Below are 18,431 nucleotides of genomic sequence, written 5' to 3' on the forward strand. Positions count from 1 at the left end.
TGATGTGAGACAGGAAGGTGAGGGGAGCTGCCGCCACGTTTTCCAGCTTGCACCTCGGCCATTTCCTCTGTCAAAGGTCGACCAGAGGCGTCTCTGTTCTGTCCTCAGTGTCCTCGTCCTTCCTCTTCCACCAAACCCATCACACCCACTGTCATTATGTTCCCATTAGCTGCTGCTAACGCCGCTACTCCAAACATTATCACACCAAGACGCTAATGTTATGACTGTGATTATCATTGTGTGTTCCTGGAGGGGGAAGCACGCACACACACACACACACACGCACACACAAACACACACACACACACACAGGTCCTGCGTTAGTTGTGAGGACACTCTTTGACAGCATTCCCCAGCCCCTCACCCTGACCTAAACCTGAGTCTAACCTGAACCCCAGAACCAGGCGTGAGCCCTCAGACAGCTGTTTGAAACTGTGAGGACGAGACAACAGGATGTCCTCACAACCATGGATTCAAACCAACATTTGTCCACACAACCACAGAAAGACAAGTACGCACACACACACTCACACACACGCCGGTGCTGGAGACCTCATTCCATTTTCCTCCCTGCCGTGAAACAAATCAAAAACTAGTTACGCTGCCGTCTCTGAACGCCGTCTCTGCCATTTTAATATCAGCTGTGGATGGGAGTCGGTCGGGAAACTGTCGACTGGGGCCCACTTCTAAGCTGGAGTCAATTAGTGGGGAGGACGACCTCTTCAGATCTCCAATTATTATCCCCTCACTAAAAACTCTTTGGTTGATGCGAGCTCCCCCAACAGCATCTCAGCTGTGCTGCTAAGTAGAACTAATTCACGGTTATGAATGAGCGTGTGTGTGTGTGTGTGTGTGTGTGCGTGTGTGTGTGTGTGTGTGTGTGTGTGTGTGTGTGTGCGTGTGTGTGTGTGTAGCCCGTCAGCAGCTCGTGGGGATTGATATCACAGCAGACACACACTGATAAAACAGTTTGCTCCCACTGATTTCTTTGCTCCAGGTGTAAGTGCAGTGAAATGTGCAGCCTGGGTCTCAGCTCAACAATCACAGACACGTCAGTGGCCGATCACTCCCTAAGCCTGCTGCTGCTGCTCTGATCAGACTGGGTGGACCTGTCTATCACCTGTGTCCAGCAAGAGCCAGAGGAAAAGACAGGAGCGCAGAGAGAGGAGGACTTTCTCTCCTGTCGCACACAAACATACCCACGTCCCACCAGCTGTCTGAGCACAGAGGTGTGTGTGATGTCTGATCAGCGTCCTCAGGTGAAGTTACCTGAGTCTGCATCAGTTCAGTCTGAATAATGATGATTTTAATTATTTTAATTATCGATCTCTGAAGGAATCATTTGGTCTATAAAAGGTCAGAATGTACCGGTGACAGATGTTCAGGTCACATGAGTCAGATTCACACTGTGGCCAGCAGCAGCAAGGTTCGACCACCAACCAGGCAAAGTGGGAAACTACTCAAGGGACCAGGGCCCCCAGGGGCCACACAAGCTCCAGGGTTACTGCTCTGTCCCCCCTCACACTGACAGACCTGCACAGCTCAGCGTGCCCTTGCTTTGTTAACAGGTAAGTGCAGCTGGACTGGATTTGTAATACAAATGCTAATTCGATTTTCTTAGGTACAGGCTGCTCCTCTCGCTCTGGGCATCAAAGCCGTCTCTTCTTCTTCTTCTCCAAACAGTCGCTGAACACAAGCTCGACGGTGGGAGCTCGTTCAGTAGGTCAAAGTTCACCAGCTGTCCCTGGGCACCAAACTGTACATGACTCTGTCTGCTGTGAGTGAATCTGAGCTCAGATCAGTCACACAAACACGACCACAGCAAAGTTTGCTTCTCATGCAGCTCAACTTTCCAGATGTAGTTTATGTGAAGCTGTTGTGAGGAGATGCTTCATTTTTTCCTCTTTTTCTTCAACTCATTAAATCCTCCCTCAGACTCCCTCAGGCTTTGCAGTGAAGCACAAATTGCTCGCCGTAGCCTGAGAACATCATGGAAAACAGACAATTAAAAAAACGTCTCCCCAACCTGCCCCGTCCCTCTCTGCATTCTCAGTCTTCTCTTCACCTTCTGCTTTCTAATAACAGTCTGAAGTTGACACTCAGTTTTTCCCGGGGCCGAACGCTTCTGCCGGCGCTGTCTGCTTTCTAATTGTAACAGTAATTGTGGCTCCGGCTAATCTCGGCCGGGGCCGCGACCCCGGCCCGCTGTGAGCGCATTTCAGATAATGAAATAATTGCCCCAAATATTTTTTCCCCAAGCAGCTGCTGAAACCTGGACCCCTCAGACGAAGAGGCATCAACATTCATTCGGGCGATATCAGCGGCATTTTCCACTTTAATTGAAATTTAGATTGTTGTTGACCCCCTGGGTGAGGAGTGTGGGGGGGGGGGGGGGGGGGGGGGGGGTTGGCCGGAGAACGCCATCTATCTATCACTGTGTGTGTGTCCACCTCTAATCATCACACACACACACACAGAGCTGGAGAAGATAGATGATGCTCACATCCAGACAGACACACACACACACGCGCACACACACACGCGCGCACACACACACACACACAGAGGACATGTATCGTATTGGTCTGAGCTGAATATCAGCACACATCATTTATCATGCAGGAGGCTGGTCCTGGTGATGACGCGAGTAAATGCAAAGGTAATTTCTGACTCATTTGTCAGCGTGGACGTCCTACATGGCTTCGTTCAGGACGCTGAGTGTCTCTCCATTACAGGACCTGAGGGACATCAGAGCGAACGAGCACCAGCAGCTGCCCCTCTGCTGAACGATCACCCCATCTGCCTCCATTTCACTGCAGCCTCTCCATCTCTGTGCTGTGTATGTGCCTCACTAACTAATGAGAGTGGAAGAACGCCTGCAGCGATAAATATATAAGAACTCAGTGCTCACCACGGCCTCTTTAAGCAGCTTCAGTCAGTTTTCACAGCAGAACAGTGACTGAAGCTTGGGTTTGTCGGAGCAGCTGCATCACGTCACAGACTCTGCAGAGTTTAACCTGAGGCTGACGTCTGCACGCAGGTACTGACACTACTGACACTACTACTAAAACCTGTGCAGGGGTCACACACACTTCAGATGAGCTAAATCAGAGGATCAGGTGCTGAGTTCTCAACACGTTTACAGGAAAAAGAAAAGCTCAGTGGAAACAAGAAGAAAAGTCAGAGAACGAGTGATGAACGATTAACTGTGTTTTTATATTACATCTGATTCGTATTTACTGATGTTCACACACGTTTAACATCTTTACCCACCAACAAAACACTACAGAGAGAGAAGCACCGTAACGACACACAGGTTTACAGACATCGCTGAAACACAAAGCCAGCAAGAGTTCCTCAGAACTGGGACCATTACAGAACCATGTGGACAAAATGGAAACCACAGTCAGAGCTGGATCAATATTTCCAGAGAAATGAGTAAATGAGACGTCCTCCTGCCCTGATGCACTCAGCATCCATGCCCTGACTCACAGTCAGTATGAATCCACTTCAGGTCCAGAGTCACCACAAAACCTCGGGAACCAGAGTGTGAAGGATTCAGGGCGGGGGGGGACAGAGTTAGAAATGAAGGACAGACTCGTCCGATGAGTTCTGAGCTGGAGGGTTTTTACGTCCAGCTTCTTACACGATTCATCACGCTAATTAAACTGACGGGAGAACAAAAGCCAACTTTGCTCCTCCACTTTCCTTAATTGCTTTTGACGCAATGCACAGATCGTCCGAGATAAGATCCACAGTCACTGTTCGAATTTTTAATTAGCGTCCTCCACAGACCCAGCTCTGTGTGACAGACGTGGCTTAACGAAGGAATTCAGCAGGATTCACCTGTCTGACCTGAGCCGAGGCCACACAGGTGATCCATCAGTAGAACGATCAGTGACGACTGAGCAGCAGAGAACCCTGGATCCCAGCATAACACACACACACACACAGGAAGGAACAATGAGTTAAAGTCATTAAACAGCCACTTTTTCTATTCCAGTGTAAAATAAAGGGAACGCTTCGTTTACCTGCTGATTTCTGATATTTAATAAAAACCTGCATCTTTACACCAACACAAATATCAGCTGAACATCAGGTCATGTGAGCTGGACACGACACGTTTAACCCACTCTGCTGACATGAGTGAAACCGTCACACCCACAAGACACACACACAGCTGGACGAGGAGTGTGATGAGGAGGAGGGGAGTGTGTGTGCTGTGGGATGGGAGCAGAGAGTAAATCAGACAGGTCCGAGGGTCTGGCTCACAGCGGAGCATCTTACTTACTGATAAACACCAGGCTCAGAGCTAAAAACGAAACTGTACAGAGCGATTCAGACTCAGAGCAAATTTATGTTTCATATTTGAAATAAGTTCTGCCTGAGGATTTTAATCCAAACGTTTCAGCCCGTGTTCCTGAGAGGTTTGGAAATGAGATTCTGCCGTCGCGTATAATCCACTTCTATAATGACTTCCCTGTAACAGCGATAGATAGCATGAGCCCACAGGGCTTTGCTGAGTAACTCTGTCAGAGAGCCACGGCCACTCACCACTAACACAGCTGCTCACTATGAATACAGCCTGTAAACAGGTGTGTCTGTGATGCTGTACAGGTGACAGCAGCTTAAAGCCGTTCATAAAGCCGAGCCCAGAGGTGCAGACTGAGACCTGATCAGACAGAGTCTGGCAGTCCACTGTCAACAAAGTCCACTCTGACCAGATACACTAACGAGCTCTAACGAGTGCAGTTAACCAGCAGAGAGATGCTCCTCGTTAACGACCCACCTGCTCTGAGGCCTTTCACCCAGAGCAGAGTTCACATCACACAGAGCTGTAACAGTGACGGTGGTTACACACTGTCACAGCAGCACACTCTGACCTGTCACATTTCATCTACACTAAACTCTCCAGGGTTAAACACAGAGGAAGACACTCAACAACAACACAGCAATGAGCAGATACACGGACAGTAACACAACAGCTCCTGAAGCCTCAGCCACTCACCTGAGGAGGGGCTGCGGTGGTCCTGGTCTCCAGCTGAGTCCTTCACCGTCCTGGTCTCCAGCTTCAGGAGGGTATCTGGGGCAGCGTGGTGACCGACGTCCTGACACCTGCAGCGGCGCCCACACCTGCCGGAACCACGTTGAGGGACAAAAAGCGACCACAGACTGTAAAACATGGACGTAGCACCCCTGACGTCACCCACTGGTTTCGGCGAGTTCTGTGACCAAACCATGGGCATTGGAGCTGCGCCATCTTGGATTTTTTTTGGACGGAGCAGCTCCGTCACTTACTGCTGGAGCTGCTCTGCCCATGCAATGTCGGACTGTTTAAACAGAAAAATGAGACCAAATAAAATTGTAGCCTAGTATTCCCACAATAAACGGACTCTGAGCACGGAACACACCGCAACAGCGTTCCTAACATTAGCTGCTCCGGTCCTCTATCTGTATCAGCAGCGACAGAAATCGGCAATGAAGTCTTAAGCTAGCGGCAAAATATGCTAATACATGCTAATTAGCGCAAACATCCAGGTAAAATAGTGAGAAATTTACTTACCGAAAAAACTGCAACACAGACTCCTTCGACGGTCGGTTAGTACAGTCTACACTACAACAAGCCATACTGTCACAGAAACCTATCCGAACATTGGCAAACAAACACGGACACTTCAGCCCCTGTCAACCGCTGGAGGTAGCCTCTGGATGTAGCCGCCTAGCCCAGCCGATGCTTTAGCAAAGAGCTAACAGCCGGTGCCTGTCTATGGGCTGTCACTCGACGTAACCACGCACACGGTGGAAACTATCAATAGAGACCAAAACAAAAAATGTACCAGGCTGTAAATATGTGTTTTCAGGCTGTAAAGTTGGTTATTTAAACATGGCCGAGGAACTGCAGCTTTTTGAACGCGGAAGTGATCCTCACTGCTGAAACCTACAACTGCCCCCTCGGAAGCGACGAGCGCGAGGACTTCACGTTCACCGCGCTGTCACACGGGGCGCGTTCGATATGTGTCTCCACAGGTGACAGCCTGGGTCACGGGGCGGGCGGCTGCTCGGGTTAGCTGCGGTGCTGTGGTCACGTGGTTTATTTATTTATTTATTTTAATTAATCATTATGCTTTAACTGAATCAGTCTCGTGCCTCAGTCTTTTCTTACTCCTGTGTCTTTAACGCGGTTTTTTCTAATTTAAAATGTTATGTATGTTTATATTTACACACACACACACACACACACACACACACACACACACACACGGGGCAGACATAAGATTAACAAAAAACAAACAAGTAAACAGAAGAAAAACCTGGTTCAGTTCAGTGAAGCAGTTTCTGCACAGATCATCACCTGAGCTGCTCCAGGCTGTGCATCACCTCCCTCAGCCACAGTGTGTGTGTGTGTGTGTGTGTGTGTGTGTGTTGGGGGGGGTGACGTACATCTGGCTGCAGTTATGCAGCTGTTCTCAGGGGATCTGCTGTGAAATACCTGACAGGCTTTTGGAAATGGAGCTAGAACATTTAGAACAATGCAAGAACGTTCTGCGTGTGAGAGGAAGGTTCTGCTGCCGTCATCAGTCATCTTATCATCTGCTTCATATAAAAATAAGTTTTTTTATTTGATTTTTCAAACGTTCTCTCATTTCATGTATTTCAGTCGTTTTGTGTAAAACACTTTCAGATGCTGTGATGTATAAATAATTTGCTTGACCTGGTTTACAGGCGCTGCACTGTACATCTACACAGCCCAAAGGCCGTGAGTGTGTGTGTGTGTGTGTGTCAGAAACATATTTCAGCTAATCAGGCCACTGGCCATACATCCTGGAGGGAGGACGCCCAGTGGTTCTACCCCCCTTAGTCAGTTCCTTTGTGATCATACAGCTCAACATACATAACATGCACTTTGCTTTACAGGGCCACGGCCCACATTTCCTCTGTAAAGAGTCACTTCCATCAGGCCGACTGCTTCACGGAGCTGCCCGTCTTTCCCACAGTCATTTGTCTCATGCAGCCGCCTGTCATCTTATTTTTACCCTCGCGTCCTCCTCTTTACAGATTCCTCTGAGGCCTAATCCCAACATGTTTTTCTTTGATATTAACGACGTGGCTGTGTTTGACTGAAGCTGATAAAATCCCACTGATTTTATCCTAATTGCCTGAGATTTGAGTAAAATTCTGCTGAGCACAGAAAAAAAAAAACAAGCCGGGCTCCGTCATGGCTGAAGGCCCCTCATGTGATCCTCACACTGAGGCTGGAGACAAAGCGAGGGAAAGCAAATAAGGCGGGCTGCCAGCAGGAGCCGAGCAGCCAGCCTCTCTGGACTGTTTGAAATGCGTAACACTTCCTGAGCCTGGGTTTCCACTCACTGAAAATAATCACCGAAAAGAGAGGGAGAGAAAAAAGGGAGAATGTCTGGGCTGTGTTGATCTGGCACATTTGTTGCTGAGGTCCTCAGAAATGGTGGCGCTGAACAAGAAGAGATTGTGTCCCATGTCTCCTGCTGAGAAAACTTCATCAGTGTCAAAGGAAGCTGTGAAATCAAGCAGGAAAAAATAAAGTGATATTTGTGCTCCTGTGATGTTCTCACGCTCGTGCATCCTCTTCTGTAAAGTCAGAGACGTTCAGCAGCCAAAGCCTGCTCCTGCCTCCTCTGCACCAGCTGCAGTTTGATCTGATGTGCTGAAGAGACCAGTGAAGGACAAAGACCTGAACCAGAACCAGAACTAAGTTCCCAGCACTCCTGTCAGCCTGAAACATGAAACACTTTGAGTTCCATCTCCGCTCTGCTCCCATCTGGTTTTTAAAGCCGACCTTCAGGCCTGTGGTCCAGGTATTTCAGCTCTCCCCAGGTCTGGGCGGTCTTTTGATGCTCAGGTGATTTAAGTGGTGCAGGTGTAGGTCTTCCTGCTTTTATCTCCTCCAGGTCTGATGCCAGGCTCTGAAACATCAGAAACGCTGCAGCCAGACTGCTCACAGGCTGTAAGAGAGGTGAGCACATCCCATGATGCTTGGAAAAGCTGCTGGAAAAGTTGTGTGAATAAAGTTTTCATTATGACCTAAAGTGAGACTGTGAATCTATCTATCTATCTATCTATCTATCTATCTATCTATCTTCAACCCAGTTCTTAATCGAAGACTCAGGTATCGACTGCTCCTCCAAAGACCAAAACACAAACAGCCCCAGGAGACAGTGGTTTCTGCAGAGACTCTCCCTCCACATTCAAAACACATCATTTCTAGTTAACCTGTCTCCATAGTTCATAACGGAGACAGTGAAGGGGCAGTGTCCTCTGCAGCGGACCAATCAATGCTGTGATTAATGGAGCTCATTTTACCTGGACACTGCGGATCATTACTTCCTGCTCTCCATCTCCTCCGTCCTCCCGTCTTTATGGAAGTCAGCGGAGATGTGTTTGCTTCACTAATGACAGTCCTGCAGAGGGACAGAGGACAGTGGAGGGTAGAGCCACAGGAGACAAGTCATCAGGGACTGCAGCCGACACACAACCAGGACCCGATCCACGGCCTGAACATGGCGTTAGACCTGCAGACCTTTAGCTACTCTTCCTACTCCACTAGCCGCTGTTAGCTCCATCAGGTTGAAAGAGGTGGAGAAGGATCGGGTCAGAGGTGTGAATCAGAGCAGGAGTGAAGTGAAAACTCTTACAGATAAATGTGAATAAGAGGAAGTTCAGCTCAGAACACGACACATGGTGTTTACCATAAGTTCAACATAAGGTCGGGATGGTTTTCCTGAGATTTTCATCCCACAGCAACTAAAGCTAAAGCACCTTCAGCTGACGTTAGCTCGGAGTCCCAGCAGGTCACAGCTGTACTGTATGTGTCTGAAAACATGGCTGGAAACAGGGAACCTCCTGAGGCTGGTTTTCTCAGTATGACCCTAACTAAACACGAGCATGTGACCTGTGCAGGAGCAGAGAAGAAACACGCCCACAGGGGTTTGTACAATCGATGTGTGAGGGTGACAGCATGAGTCAGCTGAGCTCGATGAATCCATTAACCCCTGAACTCACAGACTGTCCCTTCATCAGAAGCATTGTACTGAGTTCTTACCTTTGTCTGCGTCACAGTGTAAAGGTGAACAGTTAAATGGTACAAAACACAGAGAGCTCTCAGGGTAAATAAGGTCACGTGCTGTTGTTTGTTGTTGTTTTTTTTTAATTTGGGTGAACTGACCCTTTAAATCTATTTAAAACAAATCTACACCTGCCAGACTAAAGACTGAAGTGGGACCAGTATGAGTGAGCCACCCGTCCTCACTGAGATGTGTCCTCGCCTTCATTCTCAGTCTCAGCTGTCGCTGACAGAGGTTTGGGCTGATGACTGAGGCTGATGACTGAGGCTGATGACTGAGGCTGAGTCCTGGAAGCGGTGAAGCGTCACAGGAAAATCAGTATCAGTGTGTCATGGCTGAGCAGATGGTCTTTAAGTTTCATCAGCACAGTAAGAAAACGCCTACATCACGTGTCCGCAGCAGCTGGACCTCATTCTCCAGCCTCACACCACTGAAATGAGCGATGGGAACTCGTCACAGCAGAGTCGGAGGCAGCCGGAGAATCAGGACGTAGAAACGTTTCAGTGAAAACACGGTGGGAAAGCTGAACAGAAAAAACGAGTGTGATACTGTTACAGCAGAAATACTTTCAACAAAAGCATAATGTGTCTGATGTGAGTGTCTGGAATGCACCGTGTGCCCTGGGTGTGTTTTCATATGCATGGAGGTGTTATTCTAAGCAGATTTCAGCGAGAAGGTGCACCGCGGCCGAAAAACCATTTGGAACCAATGATGGAAATGATGGAAATTGGAAACAGATTACGAGCGCGTCTGGTCTGAGCGGCTCGTTCAGCGCCGGCGGACACAGAAATGGGTCTTTCTTTGCAGACGCTGCAGCCGAGAGGTGTCATGGATTCATTCATTCCCTGTGACTCTACACGGAGCTGTTACAAACCTCAGTGTCTCCGGATCCTCCTGTCCTCACAGAAATATGAAGATGTTCTGAGGAGAAAGGCTCTTTGCCTCTGAATGGACCTGACGGAGACAGGGACATTTCATCTGTCTCTCTCCACACAGAGACAGTGACTACGCTGTTTCCTTACAAAGAAGACAGAAACATCAGGCTCTGCTCGGGTCTTTGAAGGAACGATGGAGGACTGGATGGATGTGGGAGGAATGACACTGACATATGATCAAACTGCGAACGTCACTGCAGAGAGGAAGTTGACAGAAATGTGTTTTAGATGGCAGGTGAGGCTGTTTCATATTCAAACACCTGCAGAGACGAGTTTAAACCCAGTGTTTCTTCATCATTTGTAACTGTCAACCTGTCATATCACGACTGAGTGAGCTCCACCATGTTCCTGCAGGCGGCGGCGGCAGGTCAGGACCACGCATTCATGAACACGAGCACGAACAAGACAACGATGCACGGGAACATGTTCCTACATGTGTTTATTGATTTACAGAGCGGAGCCTCCAAAGACAGACTGCAACACAGAGACGCTCAGCTGAAATGTGTCATCAGAGCGCCGCCAGACATCACGTCATGACGCCACAGGTCAGAATCATCAGCTGTCACAGGAAGTTTCATTAACTGACAGGTTAACTGTACATCTGCTCAACATCAACATCAGTGCTCCACCGGCCTCCTGCTGCAAAACACCGTACAAGGAAACAGCCACGGGTCTGAGAGCTCCACCCCGCTGACCTTCACCCAGCTGCTTCACGCTGTCGCTCCCCAACCTCAGACGGACCATAAGCCACTGCTCCGGACCAGACACGGGTTACATGGAAACAGATTTCTTTGCTTCATGTTGTGATTACTTCAGTTTTCAGCCAATGACAGCAGCACTAACACAGCACAGGGTCAGTGTAGGTCACACACACACACACAGACAGACACACACACACACACACAGACAGACACACACACACACACACACAGACAGACACACACACACACACACACACACACACAGAGACAGGCTGAGGCAGTGTGGGGTTTGTGGGCCAACTTTTTACTTGTCTTCACCCACACTGTGCTCCGTGCACGCTCACACGTGCACACACAAACACAAGACAGAGCTCTTAACTGACATTTTACACTAAAGTGCTTGTATCAGTGCTAAAGGACGGGTACACACAGCACACACAACCCCAGGACGAGTGAGAACACAATCCCACACACTCCACAGCTATATTTACAGGACGGACGGAGAAGAGACAGAAAGAGCCTGAGGGAAAAACATGTTCCACCTCTGTCTGTCCTGTGATGAGTCCCTCACACACACACACACACACACACACACACACACTCAGTGTCCACAGTCAGTAAGCTGCCTTCACCTCACTGTCTTTACTGTCAGTCACTGTGTGTCAGATCTGTCTCAGTGAAGCTGGAACAAACAGCAGCGGCTCGTGGACGGATCCAGTCCGGCTCTGCACCGCAGGGATCCAGGATCACGCAGCAGAGAAGGAGACGGAGAGGACGTGTGGACAAACAGCACAGACACACTCTACACACAATTTAAAAGACGAGCCGCTCGTTATCGTATGTTGATCAATTTATTCATTCTGTCAGGACACGTTTCTCCATGGTCCCAAAGTCTTACACAAAGGAGTCACTGTGAGACGTCCAACTGGTTCTAACCAGGAAACAGGAAAGAAAGAAAAAACAGTATCTGATCATGGAAACAGACAAACATTCAAAGACTGCTCGCCAGGACGGGCGGCCGAGCCAATCACCCGTCAGATCTCCCAAAGATGTACCACCTGAATCACCTGTACCGGGGGTCGGGGGTCGGGGGTCCGGGGGGGGGGGGGGGGGGGGGCAACACTTAAAATGTACAAAAATAAAAGCAAACAGTATTTTCAAGAGAAAACTTCCTCCTCAGCCTCTGAGGGGATCCAAAGCCACGCTGAGCAGAACCGGCTGTACAGGAAATGCTTGCATGCACGTCGACACAGGCACTGATCTTGACTTGGTGTCTCACTTTGTGGGTCCTCAGTCAGGAGACAAGAGCATTCTGGGAACTATGAGCTCTCTCGAACAAGGCAGTCAACAGGATTCTTTAAAAAAATGGACGACCACTCTGGATGAATATGGGCCAAGGACGGAAAACAAAACACATCAGCAAATCGATAACGAGACCGTCAAACTCCCTCTGAGCCTGTGTCAAATATACAAAGAATAAAAGTAACAAATATCTTAACACACAAAAGTAGTGGCTTTACTCCAGAACCTTCCAACATCGCTACCTTACTTTACTCTCAGTACAGGCGGAGCCTGCTGCGTATTCTGTCCAGGTCAGCTCAGCAAGCCAGTGCTGAGATCTCTGGGTAACGTAGTAAAATCCAGAAATAGCAAGAAGCTCTCAGTTAGCTTCTTTACAAACAAACAAACAAACAGTGGTATACAAAAAAACAAACCAAAACATCAAGAACAGCAAAACCAAGCACAAGTCGTATGATGTATAATTAAGGCGAGTTAAAATATTGCAGAATAATTTGGCCCCTGTGTCTCGAACAGACTGCCACAACAGTCAGAGCTCCCCGCAGGGATCCAGAGGAGGGAAGGAAGGATGGACAGGAAGGAGGACAAAGAGAGAGGAGAGGAACAAGGTGGGGTCCTCTTTGGAGAGAAATCGGTTTTATTTGGTTTAGTTTGGTCTCTTCCTCAGGAGCGTGTTAAAGGGAACAGTGAGGACCCGTCTGTCAGAGACCACAACAGAAACTGAGAAAGGAATGAAGACGAGGGGGGGAGGGGGGAGGGCAGATGACAATCAACCTGATATGACAGATGAAACTGAGAAGCAGTGCCCTGTGGGAAGAGAGCGCGTCCCCCTGAAAGTCCAACAGAGAAAGAAAACAGGAAGGGGACAGGAAGTCAAGTGTCTGAGATACAAAGTGATGCCAACCCTCCCGCTTTTTTTTTTGTTTGACTGGGACTGAAGGTCGTTTCAGGCAAAGGTCCCCCACAAACTGTCCCCCTGTCCCCCGTTTGTTAAAAAGGCCGGGGGTTAGTGGAGTCAACTGTAAGTCCGGGGGCGCCGGCAGGCGGTCTGACTGTTTGCACGGGTCTGAACCATCAGATCGCCCGAACAGAGGAGGCGTGGCTGTGTGTGGTACTAAAGATGTCCAGAGTCCACTGTCCTCCTCTGTGAATGTGGGGGCTGTCATCCTGGGGGCACCAGTCTCTCCTCCCACCCCCGCCCCCACCCCACCCTCCCGTCCTTCCATTTCAGACCCACTCCTGCATGGAGCGTTTGCAGTACAGTATGTGGCGCGGCGTGCCCTTCCTCTTGAACTGCACCACAGTGTAGACCAGCACCAGCAGGCACAGCGCAAGCACGCAGGGGATGACGATGGCGACCGCCTTCACCGTGTTGGCCTCGTTGTCCAGCTCGATCACCACGTCCGAGTCGCCGTCGTCGGCCGGCGGGCGGGCGGGGTCGATGGGCGTCAGCTCGCACCCCATGAAGTCCTTGAGGATGGAGCGTGGGTAGCCCGGCTCCACCCGCAGGAACTGGTTGTTGAACTTCCAGTACTCCTTCCCCTTGTAGAAGTAGGTGAAACCTGAGGCACAGAAACAGAGCGGAGAGAAAAGTGAGGTCATCAGAGGTCATCACGGTTTGAACGGCAAAACTTTATCTGTCAAATACATGAAGTGCAGGACAGTGTTTCCCTGTGAGTGAAGCAGGGAACAGGAGGAAACCCTTCAGCAGCTGGTCGCTGTGTGAGGGGCGGGGTCAGACTCTCATCACTGTCCCTCAGGACTCATGATGTCTGCTCATAACAGAGAAAACCCCCTCAGCCAGGAGCCACCGCCCACAGCTACTGTCTCACCACAGCACAACACGTCATGGACAAACAACTCTGTAACCGGAGCGCGTGGCCACGTCACAGACTCTGGGAGGACGGGGCAGAGGGACGGAAGCTGGACAGAAGCAGGACACAGCTTCTTAAATCCATCAGATGTTTCCAGGGAGGATGTGAAGAAGAACAGAAGTCTGTGAAGGAGAGGACATGGTCCAACAGCACAAAGATGTCCACAGAGCTGAGTGTGTCTGCACAGGGGGACACGTCCTCTCAATACTGTAATGGTACCTGTGTTATCAGGTATCACCTGTGACTCTGATCCAGCACCAGTGTCTGTCTGTCAAACATCCAGAGCTGTGTCTTCACCAGAGAGGACGCTGGACGTCCCCACACTGTGATCTGTGTGTGTCTGTGTGCAGCTCACACCTTCCAGCTGATTCACCTTCCATTCCATAAATCACCGAGCTACGTCTCTGAGACGAGACGATGGACAGCAGGACGTCCTGATCGTCTCCCACAGTCTGAACCTGAACCAGCACAAACTTGTACTTTCTGTTGGTGCAGACTGAACGTGTGATATTCTGATCATCTCAGCTGTGGTTCTAACCTGGCAGCAGAGGCGAAGCAGGCGGAGCTATGGTGGGTCAGAGCGGGGTCGGCCCGGCCCCGGGGCCCCCGCTCTGAAACGTGTTGCCTCTAACACGGTGTCATCGGCGGGCGGCGGCGTGCTCAGTTAGCTGCTGCTGATCTGGGTCAGTGTTCTGAGCGCGCCTCACTGTCTCTGCTCACTAACACCCACCCTCCCCCTGGATATCACTCCACCCTTCATGCTCTGATTGATGCCCGCTCCACCTGGCCCTGCCGGCAGACACGCCTGGCTACGGATCTGGCAGCGGATCCGCGGCGCAGATGGCCTGAGCGTTCAGCACCACCTGCCCTCCTTTTTCCAACCCGGGAGCTGCCAAGACCAGGTCCAAGCCCACCTGGCGTCATTCATCCAATGGGAAAAACCATTTTCCCCTTCACACCATCTGAGTGGCCAATGGGTGAGCTCTGTGAGAGGTATAAGTCCCGCCTCTCCACCCTCGGCGAGGCCCAACTGGCTTAAACCGGAATGAGCGCCCAGCGGTGGTCTTGTCCTTTCTGCTTTCCACAATCCTGCTCCAACTGGGTCTTATGGCAGGACGGACGGATTCTGGAACATTTTGACTGTGACACAATTCAGACACACAAACACTCTTTCTCAGCCTGGCTGCCTCGGTGCTGCGTGCATGGACGCCTGCCACCCACTAAGACTCGCTGGAGTAACTGGGGCACATTTCAATCGATGTCCCCCCAGTTTACGTCCCACACAGCGTGTGCCAGAGACCGGCTGCAATCAATGCCGCCTGGCACGTGAACCGTGCTGTTACTGCCAAACCAGAGTGCCGGGCAGGACAGATCGTACCGTTGGCTTTGTCGACGAAGGCCCCCTGCGGCGAGTCAGGCACACCTCTCCACACCGTGATGGGTTTCGGGTAGCCGGGGTCCATGGTTCTCATTTCCTCGTTGTAGCGCCAGTACCTGAACAGGAACAAACGATGAGCCGCAGGAAGAGAAAGCAGGTGGAAACGTCACATGACTGTTTAAAGCTTCCTGCAGACGAGAGTCAGGGAATCACACTGAATGATGTTCTCACAGGACATGACGGCAGCTGCTGGGACACATTAAAAAACCTTTATTTAAAACTATGACGAACATTTACTCTAAAACCTTTTATCATAAAGTCACTGTCTCTGGGATCACATGATGATTCAGGACCTGACAGAGCTCGTCCTCCATTCACGCTCACCTGTCCCCTTTAAAGAAGTAGGTCTTGGCCACGTCCTCCCACCACACGGCGGTCTCGATGCTCTGGGCCGGCATGCCGTGGCCAAACTGGGTGATGTCCTTGGGGTATCCGGACTGCAACACGGTGTCCTTAAACACCCAGAACTGCTTCCCTGCACATCGAGAGGGAAAATGGATTAGAAGGAGGAGGAGGACAGGTAGCAGCAGGGAAAACCGGGCCCCGAGCCTCGCAGCTGACCTGTCGGCGCGCTGCGGCCTGCTGCCGTCTGTCAGAGATGAGGTTTGTCTCATTTCAAACAGGACACAGACGTGGTGACAGGTTGTCCTCGCCCCTGTTTAGAGGAAGTCTGGGAGTTTAGGGTTAGGAGTTAGGGTTAGGTACCAGGAGGAAGGGGGGAGGGGACAGGGAGTTGGTTGACTGTAACGGGGAGGACAGACCTGTAGTGGCCTCCTCTCAGAGAGGAAATTCCTGTCATTTCACCTCCTTCTACAACGCTCCACTCATTCTGGGTCACACTGACACACACACACACACACACACACACACACACACACACACACACACACTGCCCATCCTCACTCTCACCAGACGCTCAGGTGTAACAGAGTGAGGACATGGACCTTACACGTCGTGCTGTGAGCTGCTTTCTCTGCACAGCTGAGGACAGGTGAGGACAGGTGAGCCAGGTGACGTCAGACAGTCGACTCCGACTCGTGTCAGTGGAGGAGCGTCTCCCTCTGTCATCCCTGCTTCTATGCATCTTGTCCCAGACTAAAAGGTGTTTAAAGACTAGTAACCTCAGAGTAAAGTGAAGACACTGGTGTGATACATCAGCTGAGCGTCACCCTCAGAGCTCAGGTAGGAACCAGGCACCTGCTTCACTTCACTGTGTCCCCAGGTGACCGAGTACTTAGAGGAGTCAATCTGCTGCTGTCAACAGTCTGTGTCCAGGCCAACATGGACCGTTTGACACATGTACAAACAGAGGATGTGAGCAGGACACGTTTACCGTCTTCGCTCTGTGGAGGACGAATCACTGTGGACACTGTTTCTACACGACCTCAAACATATCTTTGCATTTCTGCTAGGAACTGTCTTCTTATCTGTCCTCAGTATACAGCGTCCGCACCAAGCTGAGACAGACCGGGGGACTGAGGACACACACTCAGACGTCCTGCCTCAGGTGAATGAAACCAGCAGCTCTGTGTGTCCTCTGACACGAAAAGCAGCGACTGTCAGCAGGTGAAAGCATCATGATGGATGTGTGTGTGTGTGTGTGTGTGAATCCTGAGGTGTCCCTCTCTGTCTCTCTGTCTCTGAGCCATGGACAGATCCTGTAGCATTAGCACTGACTGATCCATTCTTCAAACCGTGAGCTGAGCCTGAACGAGCAGCGTCGGAGAACAAGGGAAACACGGACTGGATGCTGGCACCGGGCTGCTCTGTAGGAATGAGCACGTGCTGAATCTCTTCCTGACGCGGCGTCTGCTCGCTCACCTGCTCGCTCACCTGCTCACTGACGCCTAAACAGCAGCCAATCAGCGTCTCAGCCAGGACTCCGTCTGTGCCTCTGTCTTAGCCGAATTCCCCCGCTCTGACAGGAGATTCAAACCGGCTGCTTGGACGAGGACCTTGATTTTCTTCCTTGTTATTTATTCCAAACGGGGACGGGCAGAGCAAGGCCTTCTGGGAAACCAGCTGTGTGAGTTCAGATGAAGAATGGCATTTTGTTAGGATGAATTCTGTCAGTCCATGAGCCATCAGGAGGAGCGCAGGGGCGGCGCCCACAGCTCCGGCTCTCTGTGTTCAGGAGTCGTTTGGGTGGAAAACACAAACAGTGAGGATTTGTAGTTTTTCACTGTTTACCGACGTCTCCCGTCATCATCGCCCTCTCTGCCTGCGTCTCTTCCTCTGGGGTGTTTGTATATAGCAGTTTACGGGCCTGCTGTGTTTGTGGCTTTGGACATCACTGACCTTACGTCTCGGTGTTCTGGATTCAGCTGCCGCGACGAGCAGCAGCTCCAACCTGAACTCCGGGATCATGAAATGTCAGAGCCGGTGGATTATGGTGGAGCAAAGCAGTGCTTTAATCTTTCACTGCTTCCACTGGACTCACACACAGATAAGATCAGGGCCGTTCTGTTTGTTTCTGAGGACGGACGGGCGGACACTGAAACCGTCTGCAGAATACTAACGAGGCGTGTGCACACAGCTCACACAGACACCACCACAGGAAACACACCATCTGTGGAGGAACGTTAGGTGGAGAGCAGGGTGGAGCGGTCCTGAGCGGCGGATCAGCAGGATGTGACGGCGCTGGGCCAGCAGGTAACCTCACCTTTGAAGAACACAAACTTTCCCTCGCTGTTCTCGTAGACAGCGTCGATCTTGGGCGGCAGGCCTCTCCAGAAAACGCTGATGAGCATGGGATATCCGGCATCACCGAGTTATCCCTCACCCGCCAAAACCAGTGGTCCTGGAAGAGAGGGGAGGAAAGCATGAGCTCAGAGACATGTGGCTGAATGCACAGTGATATCCCAGCACACCAGAGACCCGACACATGACGCGTGTGTTTCATACATGCACACCAAACAACACACACTGCTGGCTGAATGCTGCTCTGACAGCCGCGATGTCTTCGTCCACATATACTCGCTCCGGTTGCCTGGAAAGCCCGGCGACCGTCGCTACGCGCACAGGTCTGGAAGAACATATATGTTGGGAAAACCATCATGTGCCGGGGACACAGTGGTGACCAGGAG

At 50.6% G+C, this 18,431-nt stretch overlaps 1 protein-coding gene across 1 annotated transcript; it reads right to left on the reverse strand.

Annotated features, from left to right (window-relative positions):
* Window positions 1-12,873: 12,873 nt before the first annotated feature.
* On the reverse strand, window positions 12,874-18,169 carry mmp16a (matrix metallopeptidase 16a (membrane-inserted)). The gene is given in 5 exon segments (XM_041065408.1): window positions 12,874-13,595; window positions 15,286-15,401; window positions 15,670-15,820; window positions 18,008-18,106; window positions 18,109-18,169. Coding segments are annotated over 5 exon segments (762 nt in total). The 3' UTR covers window positions 12,874-13,260.
* Between the last annotated feature and the right edge of the window lie 262 nt (window positions 18,170-18,431).

This window comes from Toxotes jaculatrix, chromosome 20, assembly GCF_017976425.1.
Source record: "Toxotes jaculatrix isolate fToxJac2 chromosome 20, fToxJac2.pri, whole genome shotgun sequence".
NCBI lineage: Eukaryota > Metazoa > Chordata > Actinopteri > Toxotidae > Toxotes > Toxotes jaculatrix.